We start from the raw sequence: 17,199 nt of genomic DNA on the forward strand, positions 1-17,199 counted from the left end.
ATCTCATATAGCACAATCTGAATATATGCCCCAAAAGCAATAAAGCAAAACTAGTACATTTGAAATGTCATCTGGAATTATCTTCAACTGGCTGCTTTTGTTAAACACGTATTATCTACAATATCTCCAACATATTTCAGTAAACTACCTATATGTTCTTACTTATGTGTGTAAGTTACACCAGATTCAACAAGTGTGTACGCACATAAATGTATTCTTACCATTGACGTAAGGTCGATGAATCTGGATTTGTAAGGGGGTTAAGGGAAAGGAGGAGGCAAGAACCGGATTGACAGTATAAATAATAGTTTTAATATAAAACCGAACCAAAACACAAAAACATAAACACACAGAGCAGCTGCCTGTAATTCTCTCCCTCTCTCGAACCGTTGTCACGACCGTCTTTATCCCTCGCGCGCCCCTATCAGGCTGATCGGGGACCAGGTGTGCGTTGTTCCAGCCCAGCCCTCGCTCTACACCCTTATTATGTAACTAGCATAAAACATGCCAAAATCATGTTAATATTGTAACATCTAGATGTGTTTTTGTTCATGTTTTGGGGCGTCGGGAGCCGCCCCTAGAGGGGGGATATGTAACGTCTAGATGTGTTTTTGTTCATGTTTTTTTTAATGTCATTTATTTTGAAAAGTTTGTTCCTGTTTCTGTCATGTGACCTTCCCGTTTCCCTACATGTTTATGTGTCTTGTTTTCATTTCTGTAACGTTGTGTAGCTGGCAATGGCAATGACACGATGAATTGAAGAACCCAAGTGCAGTTTATTCTAAAACGTAATATCAAAAAACCTTGACTAAAAATGTGAATCAAAACAAAACATGAACTTAACTTGACTTGACTATGAACATGGCATGAACAATTTCACAAACAAACATCAATACTAGACAAGAGACAATGGCAAACATAAGGGCTTAAATACATGGACATGGGGAAACATATGCCAATGAACAAACAGAACTCTAAACAAGATAACAAGACAATAAACTTAAACCAATAACAAACTAGCACTGATAACAAAGTACTCAAACAATGAACCTATGAAAACAAAACACATGAACATTTAGGGAAACAGGAAGCTCACATGACAAGGAAACAGGAACAAAACATGGCATGTAACATGAACAAAATTTTCAAAATAAAGGACATAAGAAAACATGAACAAAAACACATCTAGATGTTACGAATATATGGGCTTTCCACACAACCTGTACAGCCATTCATCACTCTCAGCAAACATATCCTTGCACTCTTTTAAGATGTGCTCTTACTTGACACGCAGAAAGATGTTTGAGTAAAGTAGAGTGTTCCATTCTCAAAACCAATTGAAACATAACAAACATCTTTTAAACACATTGGCCTTGACTGGATATAGTCCATTTTAACTCAACCTTTTTTATAGTATTATTCATTTTTCATGAGCGCGCTTATTCTAAGTGCAATTTTGGTGCCAGCGCAAAGCACAAGTGAGCATGGGTGGGAGCGTATATGCTATCTGTGGGTATATGTATGCAAACTGGTAGTCTATTGTATGTAAATGATTTGCTGCAAAGTGCAATTTGCTATTTTCCTGAGGAATAGGTAATTGCACTAAGATCTGTTTGAAGGGCAAAAAGTCTTAACTCATTTCTTGCATTTGTAGTTTGGAGAGTCCACCAGCAGTTGGTAATAAAGTCAATGTCATAACTCTGAAAATATAATGGAACATAAAATTATGTCCATGACGATCACTGTTGTAGTCATTTTATAAAAACTAATATTTATGAGATTTTTTTAAAAACTAGCTTTAGGTCATGGTTTATTTTTTTTTATTAAAAGTATGTTTACATTTACAATTTATTTTATAAGAAAAAAAGAGGCCGGTGGAAGAAGCTGGAGAAAGTAAAATGTTTGGATTTGGCATGATTTGTTTTGACCACTTCTTTAGTTTGATACAATTTTTGTAATTTGAATATAGAAATATTTTTGGTTTAATTTTGTTGAGAGAGGAGCAAACAATGGAACACATCATTAAAGTTTTCCCTCTCCAAAGATTAAAAGGAGGATTATTCACCCTCTTCATACAACATATCAGGAGGAATCTGCTTGGCTCGAGAACTTTGCATTCGCTAAATAAAAGAATAGCTGTCAAATAAACATGCCTGACTTTCAACAGGTATGCAATTAACGCACAAATGAACACAAGTCCATATTTCTATTCTTCTAATTCATTGCATAGTGTAGTCGCTGTACAATGATGGGGCATAAATCCTGACTGAAATTGTTCATATATACAATTTATCTGTAGAAATTAACATAATTGGGATGACATTACCTTTTCTAGTATTTTCAAGATAAATTGGAGATTTGAAATCAGTCTATAATTTGCTAATTCTCCAGGATCAAGCTGTGGCTTCTTGAAATAAGCTGTCTTGGGACATGTCCTAAGACCACTACCACTTTGTATGTGTAAACGAGGAATTATCAAATAAAAGAAAGTTAAGTATGGAGTGCCACAGGGATCAGTTTTAGGGCTTCTGCTTTTCTCCTTATATATGATTCCCTTTGGAGATATTATCAGGCATTGTGGAATAAGTTTCTACTGTTATGCCGATGATATCCAACTTTATATTTCTTATAAACCCGATGAAATTTAAAAAAGTATCAATAAAATCTAAGATTGGATTTCCAGAAATTCCTTCTACTCAATTCCGACAAAACAGAGGTAATAATTACCTAAACAAATGCTGCTAAAATATAATCTGACTCTCGATGGATGTACTGCTACGTCATCTTCTACAGTGAAGAATTTAGGTGTTATATTTGATACCAATCTGTCCTTTGAAAATCAAATATTTGTAGAACAGCATTCTTCCACCTCTTCCAGAAATATCGCTACGTTAGGACACATGTTCTCTGTTGCTGATGCCAAAAAACGAATTCATGCGTTCATGTCCTCAAGGCTACGTTATTGTAATGCATTACTGGGAGGATGTACTTCAAGTTCAAAAAATAAACTTCAAATGGTTCAAAATGCAACTGCCAGAGTGCTGACTAGAACCAAGAAATATGATAATATTAGCCCAATTCTATTGTCCTCACTAACTTAAAAATTCAATTAACTACATACAAAGCCTTGAATGGTCTAGCTCCTTAGTACTTAAGTGATCTTCTGTTACGCTCATTACGATCACAAAATTCTGACTTGTTAATAGTTCCTAGAACATCAAAATCAACAAAAGGAGGTAATTTATTTTCCTTTTTGGCTACTAAACTATGGAATAGTCTCCCTAACACTGTTCAGAATCACCTTTGTCTATTGATGGATTACACTCTTTAAACCGAATACATATACTATCAATTAATTGCCAACAAATCCCTTCATCAGCCAACTAACAAATGACAGTGCATCCATGTGAACTTCTGCAGTTAATTCATGATGGACTTCAAAAGACATTAGTCATTAATCTTACAGTTCAAAAAAACTCTTAAAACACTGGACCTTAGCAATGCACACAAAAACTAATATTGGCATTATATTCATGTTGTTATTTTGTGTTCCTTGCCTCAGTCGCCATCTGTTTGCTCACAGGGGTTCTAAATTCAATTATTATGAAATTATTTATTTTGATACACAGTTTACAATCATATTTAATCAAACTACAAAATGATCACTCTAAGACTTTATAGATATTACAGTTTTATTGTCTGTTAAAGCATGATTTTCTGTAAAGCTGCTTTGAAAAGATGTGCGTTGTGAAAAGCGATAAACAAATAAAAATGACGACTTGATGTATAAAAACGTAACACATTGCAAGTTTCTAAGGCCATCAGGAGTATTGATCTTTGCAAATGTATGGTTTAAGTTGGTTTTAAATGTTTTCCTAAATGTAAATTGGATGTCTTCGCTTCATGAATAAAAACTGAGATTTTAACGTTCCTTAGGGTCTAATCCTTATCTGATCCTAGTTAAAAATATAAAGATGGTTTCACCTTCGACTCTACAGAAGAGTGCAAAATCCACATGGACAACACTTAACAATGCACACAGCTCTGAGTAGATCAAAGAGACACAGTTGCTTCCTGGCACATGTTGACACCAGCACAAGTGCTGTACAGATGGGGAGAAGCATTACAAAACCAAAATGACTGCTGAGGTGAGAGGCTAAAGGGACTAGCCTTCAAGAATCTGTTTAAACACACTGAGGCACACTTAAATAGACACGCACACACACAAATACAGAATCACACAAAAGACAAGCAATGCATCTCCTGGGGGAGAGATCCAACAAAGTTGACAGAGTCTAGGACAGAGATGCATTGTGGGTGGTGAGGTCTGCTGCTGCACTGAGGGGGGTATGATGGGTAAAGAGAGCGCAAGGGTCATATGATAAAAAGATTGAAAGAGGGATAGAGAGAGAGAAAGTCTGAGAGAGATGCACTTACGGACAGGCTGGGTTTTAAAGGTCTCAGGGGGGCTGCTCTCTCCTTCACCCTTGCCGTTGATGGCTGCCATCTTGACCTCATAAACAGTCTCAGGCTTTAGCCCTGTGATGGTGATCAAGTTGAGACCTGAAGGATGACAGATTTAGAGCTCCATTAAAATATCTGACATAGAAACATGGAATCAGATGATAAAATATGTCAGGCATTTAACGTGGTACGGTGACAGTTGTATTCCACACCTCTTTAAAACTGTAGTTTTCTAATTATTTTAATTGCAAAGCAGATACAAGGCACAGGCAATGCCTTTTTAAATGGCACAAATTACCCCTGCACATGACCTGTAATATTGGTCTGTAGTAAGTTAATTTATTTATGGTCCACTATTTTAGTAAATCAGTTAGTTATAATCTAGAGGTTGACCGATAGTGGATTTTGCTGATACATTAACAAAAGTGGTGGAAAACGCCAATAACTGATTAATCGACTGATAGTTTTTTCAATTGACTGATTGATTGACTTGGCTCTGTTACAATCCTCTATATGTAAGTATTTTTCAAATAAAGCTTTTTATTGCCTGTAATATTCACCAGATGAAAAGCTTTATATATATACAGTATATTTATATACTGAATATGAACTGTATATAATTTCACCAGATGAGGTTTATTTATAAAGAGTAAAAAAATGAGGAATAAAAAACTATCAGCATAGATTTTCGATTATAACCGATAGTTCCAAAAAGCAACTATTGGCACCGATTAGGCCTAGGCATTAAAACCGATATATTTGTGTACCTCTTTTATAAACAGGTTATATATAAAAAAGGATCTACTGATTTGTTTCACTCATTACTCAGAAGCTGTCCCAAAAGTGCTTGTGCAGCATTTTATGCTTCATTTTTTTTTTTGTATAATACATAAATACCTGTATATTTCAATTAGGACTGGGTTTTCTGATTACGTTGCAAATTACGCTCTTAAGATTGCAAATCACTTCTGTTACAATTGCTTCTCTCTAACATTGCATTTTTCTTCTATTTAAAGAAAAGAAGGGACGAGTCAAAATTGTGGTAATCAACATTATACCACAAATGCTGTTGATTGAGCTTAACTTGTATTGAACCCGGCATAATCATTGCAATCATGATTGCAAAATTATGAGATTTAGCGCTGTATTGAACTACTCCAGGTTGTAAGTAATGGGTTTACAAGTTGTCCAAAGCTTTTGGAATGTTTTCAGGTGCTACTTAGATAATGATGGTTTTGAAAAATGTAATACTTAATGTTACATTGTGATACCTAATGCATTGAGTAATGTTAACAAATGGAACGTTATTGAAAAGTGTTATGATTCATGAGAATGATTCTTAAATCGGACATCACCAGTGCCAGCTGCTTGAGCTTTTTTGTCGTCACTAAATAGATTTTGATAAATCTGGTACCTTTTCTTTCAGACTGCTTAAGGCTGCACTGTATTATACACCAGACATATGCATACATGACAGGCTGACAAAAGGTTGAGTGATCAAAAAGATATCGGTTGAGCAGGGACGTGTGTGTAGTTGGTTGGTAGACTGCTTCGTGAAAGGCTGTGTTTAAGTGCGTGCACATGGCTTCTTCTGACGCATGTCCCAAGGAGGTCTGGCAGAGCGAGTGCACTGTCAACAGTGAGCTAACTGACATCTCCCCCTTAAGAGACAGACAGTACCCACAAACAGAGCACATGTCAGCCTGTGACAACTGCTCCAAGCATTCCTATTTAGCATTCAATGAACCCTCTCCTTTTCCCACATTTGCTCATTCTATTTTTGGTCAACTCTGCATCACATTTCATGCTTGTCAGACAATATCGCCAATGAAAGGGTCTTTTTATGGCAGCAGGGAATGGTGAAATTGCTAGTAGCAGTGGAAAGTGTTTAGTAGTGTTATTGACAATGCAAGGGTCGTTGTTTAAGTTACAGTGAGTGATTTCACTGTTCTGTATTACTTGTCCAAATCCACATATATAGATATTATAAAATGAACGAAATGATAGAATGACACCTTATTTTTTTGTCAATGCATCCCTTTTGTGATCAGATTTTAATAATGTTACAATATACTAGCGACCAACAATACAGCCAATTGCTGAGAAAAAAAATCGCTATATGTTTTTCATTTATTTTCAAAATGGCGGTGCTCAAATCATTGTTATATTACAATAATCTCAGAATATGTGGTTATTTCAGTGTAACACAATGCCACAGAACCAAGATCAACCTTCACACAAATGATAGGAAGCTATAACAGTTTCACAAAAGCCCTGTATATATTGCTTTCTCTCTCCATTGCTTCCAGTTAGCAATAAATGTTATTATAGAGTAATGTATGTGTGTGTGTGTGTGTGTGTGTGTGTGTGTGTGTGTGTGTGTGTGTGTGTGTGTTGACACTCACCATCTGCAACATAAAACTCTCGGTTAATCCAATCTTGGCCTGCTATCCTCCACACAGCCTTATACTCGAGAATGGGCACTCCTCCACTGGAGGCAGGCTCATCAAACTCCAAGTTCGCCGTGCTGGAATACGGTTCCACACGTTCGATAGAGGGGGCCGAAGGCACATCTAGAGAAAACACACAAACGGTTAGAAATAACTTCTGTAAACAAGCAGGACACCACATAATCAGAGTGAGGCAATATAAAAAAGTAAAACAATGGAAAATGATTATGGGCTTATGTCACCAAGAGAACAGTTATTGTGGTGGCCAGTACAGATTTTCCCAGTAAAATATCTTGCAGACAAACCAAAGTATTGCTTAATGGGGTCATATCAAGTATGAAAACATACTGTAACTTTCATAACTCAAAACATCTGAACATATATTTGGCATTTACTGAGACTTAGCTGCAAAGAATTACTAAATCTGGACCCGATATACAACTTACGTTAGCAAGGTGAATACACCAACACAGGTCCGTCAACGTTTAAATATGAATGCACCTACATGGTGATCAGATGTCCCGCACAGTCACAGTGAGATAATACAATTAATAATAAACTAATGATAAGGGTTAAATATGGTTTAAAGAGATAGTTCGCCCAAAAATGAATTCTCTCATCATTTACTCAGCATCATGCCATCCCAGATGTGTTTGAATTTCTTTCTTCAGCAGAACACAAACAAAGATTTTTAGAAGAACATCTCAGCTCTGTAGGTTCCACACAATGCTAGTGAATGGTGATCAGAACATTTCATTTTAACAATCTTAGTAGCACATTTCAACATGGATTATTTTGTGAACCTGCCTCAATGTAATGCAGACTTTGCAAAGAGTTTGTTATTGTAGGATAGGGGAGATAAAAGTACTGTATATTGGACTTGTCAACAAAAGCGCAGTGCATAAGAATATGTAGCAAAGTGCTCATTTCATATCGGAGAGAGCATTTACATAGAACTCTTAAACATACAGTAGTGAAAAACATTTAATTCTACAGGTCAGACAGAACAGAAGATGGAAAATGGCCATGAAAAACACATTTATTTTTAATAAATTGCTCTATCCAATGCATTTAGATGAAATAATCCCCTCACAGACGTCCACACCATTTCACATCTGCCCTACTTTATAGAGTACAAAAAATATCAGAGGCAGCATCGCAATTAACCCGTATGTGCTACAGCCTGAAAATTATATCCCAGCTGTTTTTATTACCCAAGAGTCTCAGCCTAAAAAATACGAAAGTAGGCTCTGATCTGAAGCTAAAGCAACTCTGTCTGGGGGTGATTTAACTTTTGCATACCTTGTGGATTATACATAAATACTAAGAGGGAATTTAGAAGTGTTTTTCTATCATGTGTTAAAGGGAAAATTATGTCAACATATTGTTTCATGGCTTTTGCTTTCTTCCATGAAACACAGTAAGGAGGCCTCAGTCACCATTCACTTTATTTTTTTAAAACGATTAAAGTGAATGGTGACTGATGCTAAGACTTTACCTTACATCTTCTTTTGTGTTCCACACAAAAAAGAAAGTCATATAGGTTTGAAACAACATGAGGGTGCGTATATAATGAGAAAATATATTATTTTGGGATGAACTATCCCTTTAAACAGTTTTTGTGAAAAACGGCATACTGTATGAACACCTAATGAGAACATTGACTTTTTTAACTTGTACATCAGCAATGCGTTTAAGAGTATATTTAACAAGGTCCCCAGGGAAAACTGTAATACATTTTTCATTATTTCGTCTTCCACTTCGTTCACAAACCTGCTTGAATCAAAATGAATTCCCTTGACTCTGTGCCGATGACATTGGTGGCTGTACAGTTGTAGTTGCCAAAATCGTTCTGGGACTCCGGATTGACCTGTCGGAGAAAAAGCAAAGTCAAAGCCTGTCCTCTCCTCTGACCGACCTAGTATGACACACACATTTTGCTCCTTGGATGGCTGGTTATAGGAAGCTCATCACCAGTGACCTGTTATTCTGCACCACTGGCACTCGTCTCGCTCAATAATTATTGAGTATTAAATAGAGAGAGAGAGAGAGAGAGAGAGAGCGGAAGACTGCTGGCTCCATTAGCTACCGCAGCATAAGGAAAAGCACCACAGGAACAGAGACACTGTCACAGAGAACATTTTTAGTCAAAACAAACCCAACACAAACACTCTGACCTCTAAAGTTTTTAACCACGAGAGGCAATTTCCGTTGAAAATAACATCCTAAGCTGGTCTCCTAGCATGCTTAGGCTGGTATATTTGCTGAATTAGATGGGTTTGGGGAATTTGTAGGCTAAACCAGCATAAGGATAAGGTAAAACCAGCAAACTTAGGTTGGTTTAAGATGTAAATTTTCAGCAGGGATGCATTAAAGAGATTTGACCAAATCTACAAATAAGGGGTTCTTCATAGATACAGCCCCTGGTCAAATATGACCTCGAACGGCTTATGTAAAACAATGGCATGAGCAATATGATAAAGACACCAATATTCAATGTATTAATATTAAGAATTAAAATAAACAATTCCTCCTCTAATTAATATAGTTAAGAAGCCTGACGCTGTTGATGGTTGCCAAGCACCATGGCAACTTTTCCCATAAATATATGATGTACGGTCACAGATGTGCGATTACAGTAGCGGCATTCGTAAGCTTTGAACACAGCTCATTCAATTAGAACGTAGAGTTGGAACTGTCCATTACTAAATGTCTCTAGAGGTTGACCTCAAAAAGGATGAAAAGTTCAAGAACCACTCTTCTGTATATACATCCAACATTACAGTACAATCTGTGCTTTGCAAGGGACCAAAAACAATATGCATAATGCTGCCCATTCGCAATGCATCTTTATTCAGAAAGCAGCTTAATTAGTCTAATTATGTAATAGGTCAGTAATGGTGGAAACAAAACAATCAAAACATCACACAATTGAAGAAAATAAATGGCATGTATTATTCAGCTATATCATTATGCTGATAGAGAGTAATACAATAAAAACAACTCATTATATTAGTTTAACCCTGTGGGCTGATAATGGTTTTGAAGGATGTGTGTAGCAGCTCTATTTAGAACCGAAATGGAGAACACGGGTTAAAAGAAAGTTACAGCAATGAAACCCGTAATTACAGTGCTTTCTCATAGTTATATTGAAGGGGCCCTATTACTACGATTTAATATCAAGCGTTCCATGTCTGAGTGCTGAAGTATACAGTGAATTACCTCAGAAAGCAATTATTAGTGTCAACCCAATCTAGTGTTGAAACTTAATGAGGGGGCGAGCTGTACCTCCAGGAAGCTGACTGTGGGCATGTTGTAGATCTTGACGTTGGTGGTATTAGTGCTGGGCAGAAGCTGACCGTCGTGGAACCACAAAATGGTGGCACCCGGATGAGCTAGAGCCTCACAGGTGATATTAGCTGGATTCCCCTCCCAGGTGAACACAGCAGCAGGGCCCTGGATCTTTGGAGCATCTGCAATTAAAGACAGTGAATATGCACCATCTTGCATATATTATGCTTAAAAAGCTAACATGTGAGGTCATGTAAAGGCCGTAAATGTTTTTATTTTATGGGGGTAAATTCATAAACAGTTTAAGCTAAAACTAATCGACACAGGTAGATTTTTGCCCAATTACCACAATTTAGCATGGCATGTAAACACCTTTACTGGCATTCTAACCGGCTTATCCAGTGTGCTGTCAAGAGTTGCGCACATGGCTGTTTTTACATTTTAAATAAACATATCCAAAATTACAACGAATTTATGAATCTGTAGAGCCAATGTTTCTAAAGTGTAAACCTTATTAATGAAAATGCACACGGTGCGATTTCAGATCGGAAGGGCACGTCTCGACTCAGTTTGCGGTCTCTGTTAATTGTGTGTCAGAGGCGGAGCCAGGAGTTTTTCAAAGGGGTGGCCAGGCAGGGGCAAACAATCAGTCTGTGGTGGCACAGAAATGTTTGGGCAGCATTTTTATATCATCGGACTGTGGGGAGGGGGGAGTGGATACAATCACAACTGGGACAGAGCGGTATGGTGACCTTGGTGTGCACACATGTTAAGTTTGTATATTTGCAGAGAGATGATTTCATATTTAAAGAGGTACATTGTGCCAGAAAATGACTAAAAGAGCAACTGTGAGTGGGGTGGCCAATGGCTTCCGTCCATGGTGGCCACGGCCACCCCCTAGCTCCGCCACTGTTGTGCGTGTCTGGAGCTTGTCAAGTGTTTAACAAGGATACGACATCATATACACTTTCAACTTCTTGAAAAGTCTGTAATGTATCACACGATTCATGTCTGATTCTCTTGTATTTATTTATAGCCTAAACCTGAGCGTGATGGTAAATTCCTGACCTGAAGTGATTCAACGTCAGAGCTCGTCTTTCCATCTCTTTAAAAGGACCACATTTATATCCACATCAGAAAGTAAGGTAATTAACTGGTTAAAACTTTATTCCGAAAAAAAGTTAAAATGCTCCATAAAAGCTTAAATGCTCCTTAGATTATTCAACAAAATAAGGGTGTCCTATCATAACAAATCCTGACAAATTTACGGGACTTTCACCTGTTTATAGGCTATATTGATTTTATTTTCATTTCTTTTAATGTCTGAATTAGTATTTATTATTCACTGCAAAATGTATGTTTAACATTTCATATTTAGTTTGAAACCAATTATTATTATTATTATTATTATTATTAGGATATTATTATGAAAAGGCATATACAAGAAATATTTTATTCATAGAAAATATAAATGTAAGAGTAACGTTTAAAAATGGCCGTTTCATTTAGTTTTGACACACTTTCGGTTTAAGCCCCGCCCAGACCCGGCTCTATCCGAATACAGAAACAGATACAGATCATTTTGTCATATGAACAGATACAGTGCGCAGTGATGGTGGCGTAGTGGACTAAAGCTCTGAACTAGTAAGCAGAAGGTTGCTGGTTCGATCCTCACAGCCACCACCATTGTGTCCTTGAGCAAGGCACTTAACTCCAGGTTACTCCGGGGGATTGTCCCTGTAGTAAGTGCACTGTAAGTTGCTTTGGATAAAGTGTCTGCCAAATGCATAAAATGTTAATATACAGAGACAGATACAGATAATGGCTTTGATGCACACCCCTAGTTTACACTAAACTAAATTATATTTTTCATGACTACAAAACTCAAAAATGTACTCAAAATAATTTTTGCTTTTTGTTCTTATATATTATTTAAAAATTAAAGCCATTTGAAACCAGCATTCATTAAATATGTTAAAGCCACTAGATAAAGATGAAGAAACTTGATTTATTAAATTTTATGTAAATAATTAGTTCATCTATATTCAAATGTTCAGTTAACATATTAATTTTGACAGCCGTTAAAAAACGAAATAAAAAACTAAAATTATAATAACTCTGGTGCTGTTTTGGAGAAAGACTGACTGAAAAGGCTGCCAGCATGCATAAAGTAACCATCATCGCCTCCATCCTGCCATGCATTTCCAACAACCTTTTAGAATTGCAATTTCTGCTATCTGCTATTACAGAGCTGCCAGCAGCTCTAGTCAAACATCTATTGTCTCTCAATGTATCTATAGGCTATCAGCTCAGAGTGGAGTGTTGCCCCCCTAATGCTCACCTAGGCTAACTATATTTTCCACTCAATGATTGATAAACACAGTTGAGTCATCACACTTCCTATAAAACTCATCTGATAAAACACATATCCCTTAAAATCTTATCGCTATCTCAGGACCACAGCCTGCAACACTGCTGCTAAGATAATGTGGGCAGCCCAAATGTAATATCTCTCTTAAGATGAAATAGCCTATAAAATCTTATCACAACAGTGCCCAAAATAACTATTGGCAAATTTAATGGGTTAGTTCACCCAAAAATGAAAATGTCATCATCATTAACTAATTTCAATGTTGCTCTAACCATGTTTTATTTATTTTTTTAACACAAAAGGAGGTCATAGGTACAATATCTAAGCTTCGGTTAACTATATGACTAAAGTGGATGGTGATTTATACTGCCAAGCTCCAATAATCCATTTGACTTCTGTGGTATTCCAAGTTTTCTGAAGCTATTCGATAGCATTGTGAGAGGAAAAAAACACAAATTCAAGTTGTTATTCACTGATAAAATTCCCCTATGCCAAAATTTTGAAATATCAATCACAGTGATGTATTTTCAAACTTGTCGTGTTGCAATCGGTCACGTGAACCAATGCAATTTTACATCAAAACTGGTTCAAAGCATCTAAAGGCACCATATTTTAATGAAACACAAATAAGAATAGTTTTAATAGATTTAAGAGTTGTGGTGGAGGGTAAGATGTTTAGTGAGTATAGAGTACAATCCAATATGTCCAATATGTTCCTCACACAAAGCTACTTCAGAAGAGTTTGTAGAATGGAGTACTTTAATGGCACTTTCATTATGCCTTTTTGTCCTTTTTGGAGCTTGGCAATAAATCACCATATACTTTGGTTGTATGGAAAACAGCAGCAAAATTCTGCCTAACATCTTATTTGTGTGGCAGAGAAGAAAGAAAACATATGGTGTTGGAATGGCACAAGGGTAATTATGACTATGGGTGAACTATTCCTTTTAGCCTTGAAATGATTTATGATGCAGGTAATTTTGCTCCCTGATAATTTCATATGTAACTTTGGGGAAAACTTGCTTCCTGTGCTGATGTAAATAAACAACTAAACTTTGCATAAAAATGCTCACTCATTTGACAACAGAATGGGTAGATTATACAGGCTTGCCAACTGGCTGCCTGCCCGAAACTCTTTTTTTTTTTAATGTGAGGCTGAGCTCCAATCCATACAAAAGAAGCAAACAAATAAACAAGAGACTCAAAAAATCTTCCTTTCAAATGTAAACATGAATGAAAAGGAAGTAAATAAAAGAAAAGTACAGTCAGGTAGCTAGCTACATGGTGTCTGGCTCTGCCACAAACATGGACAGCAAATATTTGGCTGCAATGGGAGTGAACAATCTCATCTCGGATCATCTGAAATCACCTTTTTCTAATGCTAATTACTGCAAAACACTCCATGCACTCAAGCAAGAAGCTGATTACTCACAAGTCTGACTGTGGCAAACTGCATTTCCACACAATTTCTATCAATTACATTGTGATGCTATCTCAAGACCGGAGAAGATTTCTTGTTTTTAGGGCAAGACAAATTAATCCAATTAGAATTTCATTGCACATCAAGCCCCCCACACCCCTTTTCAAAATTTGATTCTAGGAATGCTTCAAAGCATAATACCAGATGAAAATAACTTTAAAAATAGCTTTACTGTAATTCTCTACCCAGCAAAATAGCAAGAATGTGCACTCAGCAAACTGGAGTGAACATAATTTGATAAAATACAAAGAGTTAGATTTCAAAATTGAGTTAAATGTATGTCAGGACAGGTTTTTTATGTTGTATTGTAATTCATATGCAGAGAGTCTGCTTTACTGTGAAGAAATCAGCCCCTAAAGTTATAAAACCAAGAAAGCTATATTGAGAATATGACACTGTGACTTTGACATAACTGTATTCAAAGGACATAAGAGAAGTTCAGTGTTTAGCTTACAGCGCACTTCCAGGTACATGCTCTGGATGTCCTGCCCAATGGAGTTGCGGGCAGTGCAGAGGTACTGGCCAGCATCAGTGAACTGCACATACTTCAGAGTCAGAGAGGACACACGGGCATCACTGCGTACAATCACGTTACCATCCAGACTCTAGAGAAAGACAAAGAGAGTGATACAGTGAGAAAATGTGCATGTGTGAAATGCAAGGGAATTATTCAACCCTACATTGTTAACCCTACATGGCACTGCTATAGAGGTCTGTCACCCGACCCGGGCTGGATTCGGGACAGTTTTTTTTAAGTTTGACTTTGGGTTCAGGTCTGGTTCGGGTTTGTAATTAAAGGGATAGCCCAGCCAAAAATGAAAATTCTCTCATCATTTACTCACCCTCATGACATTATAGATGTGTATGACTTTCTTTCTTTAGCAGAATACCAACAATTTTTTTTTGAAGAATTAATATTTCAGAAGAATGGTTTTTCAGCTCTGTTGGTCCATACAATGAAAGTGAATGGTGAACCAGATCTTTGAAGCTCCAAAAATCAAATAAAGGCACCATAAAATAATCCATATCACTCAAGTAGTTAAATCCATATCTTCAGAAGTGATATGGTAGTTGTGGGTGAGAAACAGATCAATATTTTTGTCAATTTGTACCATAAATATCCACTTTAACTTTCACTTTCAAAATGTGAAAGAATGTGAAAGTGTAAGTGAAGATTTATACTCTGGTCACCATTCACTTGCATTTTATGGACCAACAGAGCAGAGATGTTCTTTTAAAAATCTGAATTTGTGTTCAGCTGAAGAAATACAGTCATACACATCTGGGATGGCATGAGGGGGAGTAAATGATGAGATAATTAAACATTTTGGCTGGACTATCCCTTTAATGAACAGATAAATAGGACTAACTAACTTGTTTTGCGCACGTTCTCTCACTCACAGAAACACACAAATGGACGAGTAAGGGATTGTTCACACCGAACGCATTATTTTTTAGCATGCCTGTGCTGTTTTTCAAATGTTATCCTACGTAAACACATGATGGAGGGTCAATTGTGCCCTAAAACAGTGTATGTTTACTAACACTATACTTTTGTAATGTTTCCTACGATGCTTACATAAAAAAAGCCTACTGCAGCAATACCTCCTTGTGTCCGGTACAGGCTTAAAATCTGACGGTACTGGTAGTGAAGTGTCGGGTCACACGGCCTTGGGTACGGGTTGAGTTAGGGCTTCATTTTAAGGCCCGTGCAGGTCTCTACAGAGTTAGGGGAACTAAAGGGTCCTTAAAGAAATTGTGCACCCAAAATGCAAAATTCTGTCATTTACTCACCTTAATGTTATTCCAAACCTGTATGACTTTATGTCTTCCATGAAGCAAAAAATAGGGAATGACAATGAATGGGGACTGGAACCAGAATGTAAATATGGGTTTGGAAAGACATGAGTGTGAGTAAATTATGACAGAATTTTCATTTTTAGGTGAAATCCCTTTAGAGGAAAACAATAAAATCGCAGTAAAAATGATCTATGTCTGTATACAATTCTACCAAAAAACTACAGATGCCATTAAAAGTGAAGTGGGGCAGTATTTGAGTGTTTCAGCCTGTGTCTATGGCTCAAGGGGGTATTTTTGGAGACAGTGAGGCAGGAATCAATAATGAAGTGGACCACACAGCGGGGGCCACTTTAAAGCTATTTCTCCACAAAGCCTGTTTGAACAGCACAGCTGGGACAATGTGCTAACAGTTTTACTCTACGGTTCCATACAGCACATATGCACACACACTTTATCTCATACTGCCTTCACTCTGCTGCCCATTTCTGGTTGCTATGGTGTTGTGAGATCCTATGACTGGAGGGGTTTTGAATTCAGCAATCATATTGGTTCCAACTGTGTTACGATAAAAAGCAACCATGTGTTTCATTGCTGCTCTGTGATGTTTGCATTTCACAGCATTTCTTGGTAGCTTTAGAAAACTATGAATAGTACGTGAATGCATCTACTTATCTGGCTTTAAACTAGAGCTTTTGGTGCAGGCATGAGTTCGTTTGACATCAGATTTTGGTTCAATTGATTGGTGTGAATGCCATGGTTCTGATTTTCTATGACTTTTCCATGACAACCGTTTCAGTCATTCATTACTACTGGATACAGTATTTAAAAAAAAATCAGTTTATAGAGATTGTGCTCTCAAAGAAAATTTTTAAGTTAAATTAAATATTAGACTGATACATTAACAAGAAAAAAGTATGTTCACAATAGAAATTCCCAATACTTTTCCATTACATTTTACTATTTGATTAATTTTCATACCATTTCCTGGCCGGGCAATCACCTGATATTTCTAGGTTTTTCATGAGAGTGGGAGCCCTGGAAAATGGTTTTCCAAACCAGGTTTTTAAAGGGTACAGTTCATCTGAACAACTGTATATTTTGCAAGTGGTATGAAAGCAATCCGTCCTGTCTTAAAGGGATTGTTCACCCAAAAATGAAAATTCTCTCATGACAAAAAAGGTGAAAAAAAAGGTGCATACACTAATATTTAGTTGGAACGCCTTTAGCTTTAATTCCGGTGCACATTCGTTGTGGCATTGTTTCGACAACCTTATGCAAATTTACGACATTTACTTCTGTCCAGAGTTGCATTAATTTTTGGTTGATATCTTGTTTTGATGATG

General features: G+C 36.8%; 1 protein-coding gene across 6 annotated transcripts in view; it reads right to left on the reverse strand.

Annotated features, from left to right (window-relative positions):
- LOC127627447 (neural cell adhesion molecule 1-like) overlaps positions 1–17,199 on the reverse strand; it is a 311,535-nt gene that overhangs the window by 48,555 nt on the left and 245,781 nt on the right. For all 6 annotated transcript variants that reach the window (XM_052103824.1, XM_052103823.1, XM_052103826.1 and 3 more), the window contains 5 exons: positions 14,511–14,661; positions 10,203–10,387; positions 8,688–8,784; positions 6,870–7,037; positions 4,438–4,563 (listed from right to left, as the gene is read on the reverse strand). In XM_052103824.1, coding sequence (XP_051959784.1) covers positions 4,438–4,563; positions 6,870–7,037; positions 8,688–8,784; positions 10,203–10,387; positions 14,511–14,661 — 727 coding nt within the window. The remainder of the gene's footprint in view (positions 1–4,437; positions 4,564–6,869; positions 7,038–8,687; positions 8,785–10,202; positions 10,388–14,510; positions 14,662–17,199) is intronic.

The sequence above is a fragment of the Xyrauchen texanus genome, chromosome 34 (assembly GCF_025860055.1).
Source record: "Xyrauchen texanus isolate HMW12.3.18 chromosome 34, RBS_HiC_50CHRs, whole genome shotgun sequence".
NCBI lineage: Eukaryota > Metazoa > Chordata > Actinopteri > Cypriniformes > Catostomidae > Xyrauchen > Xyrauchen texanus.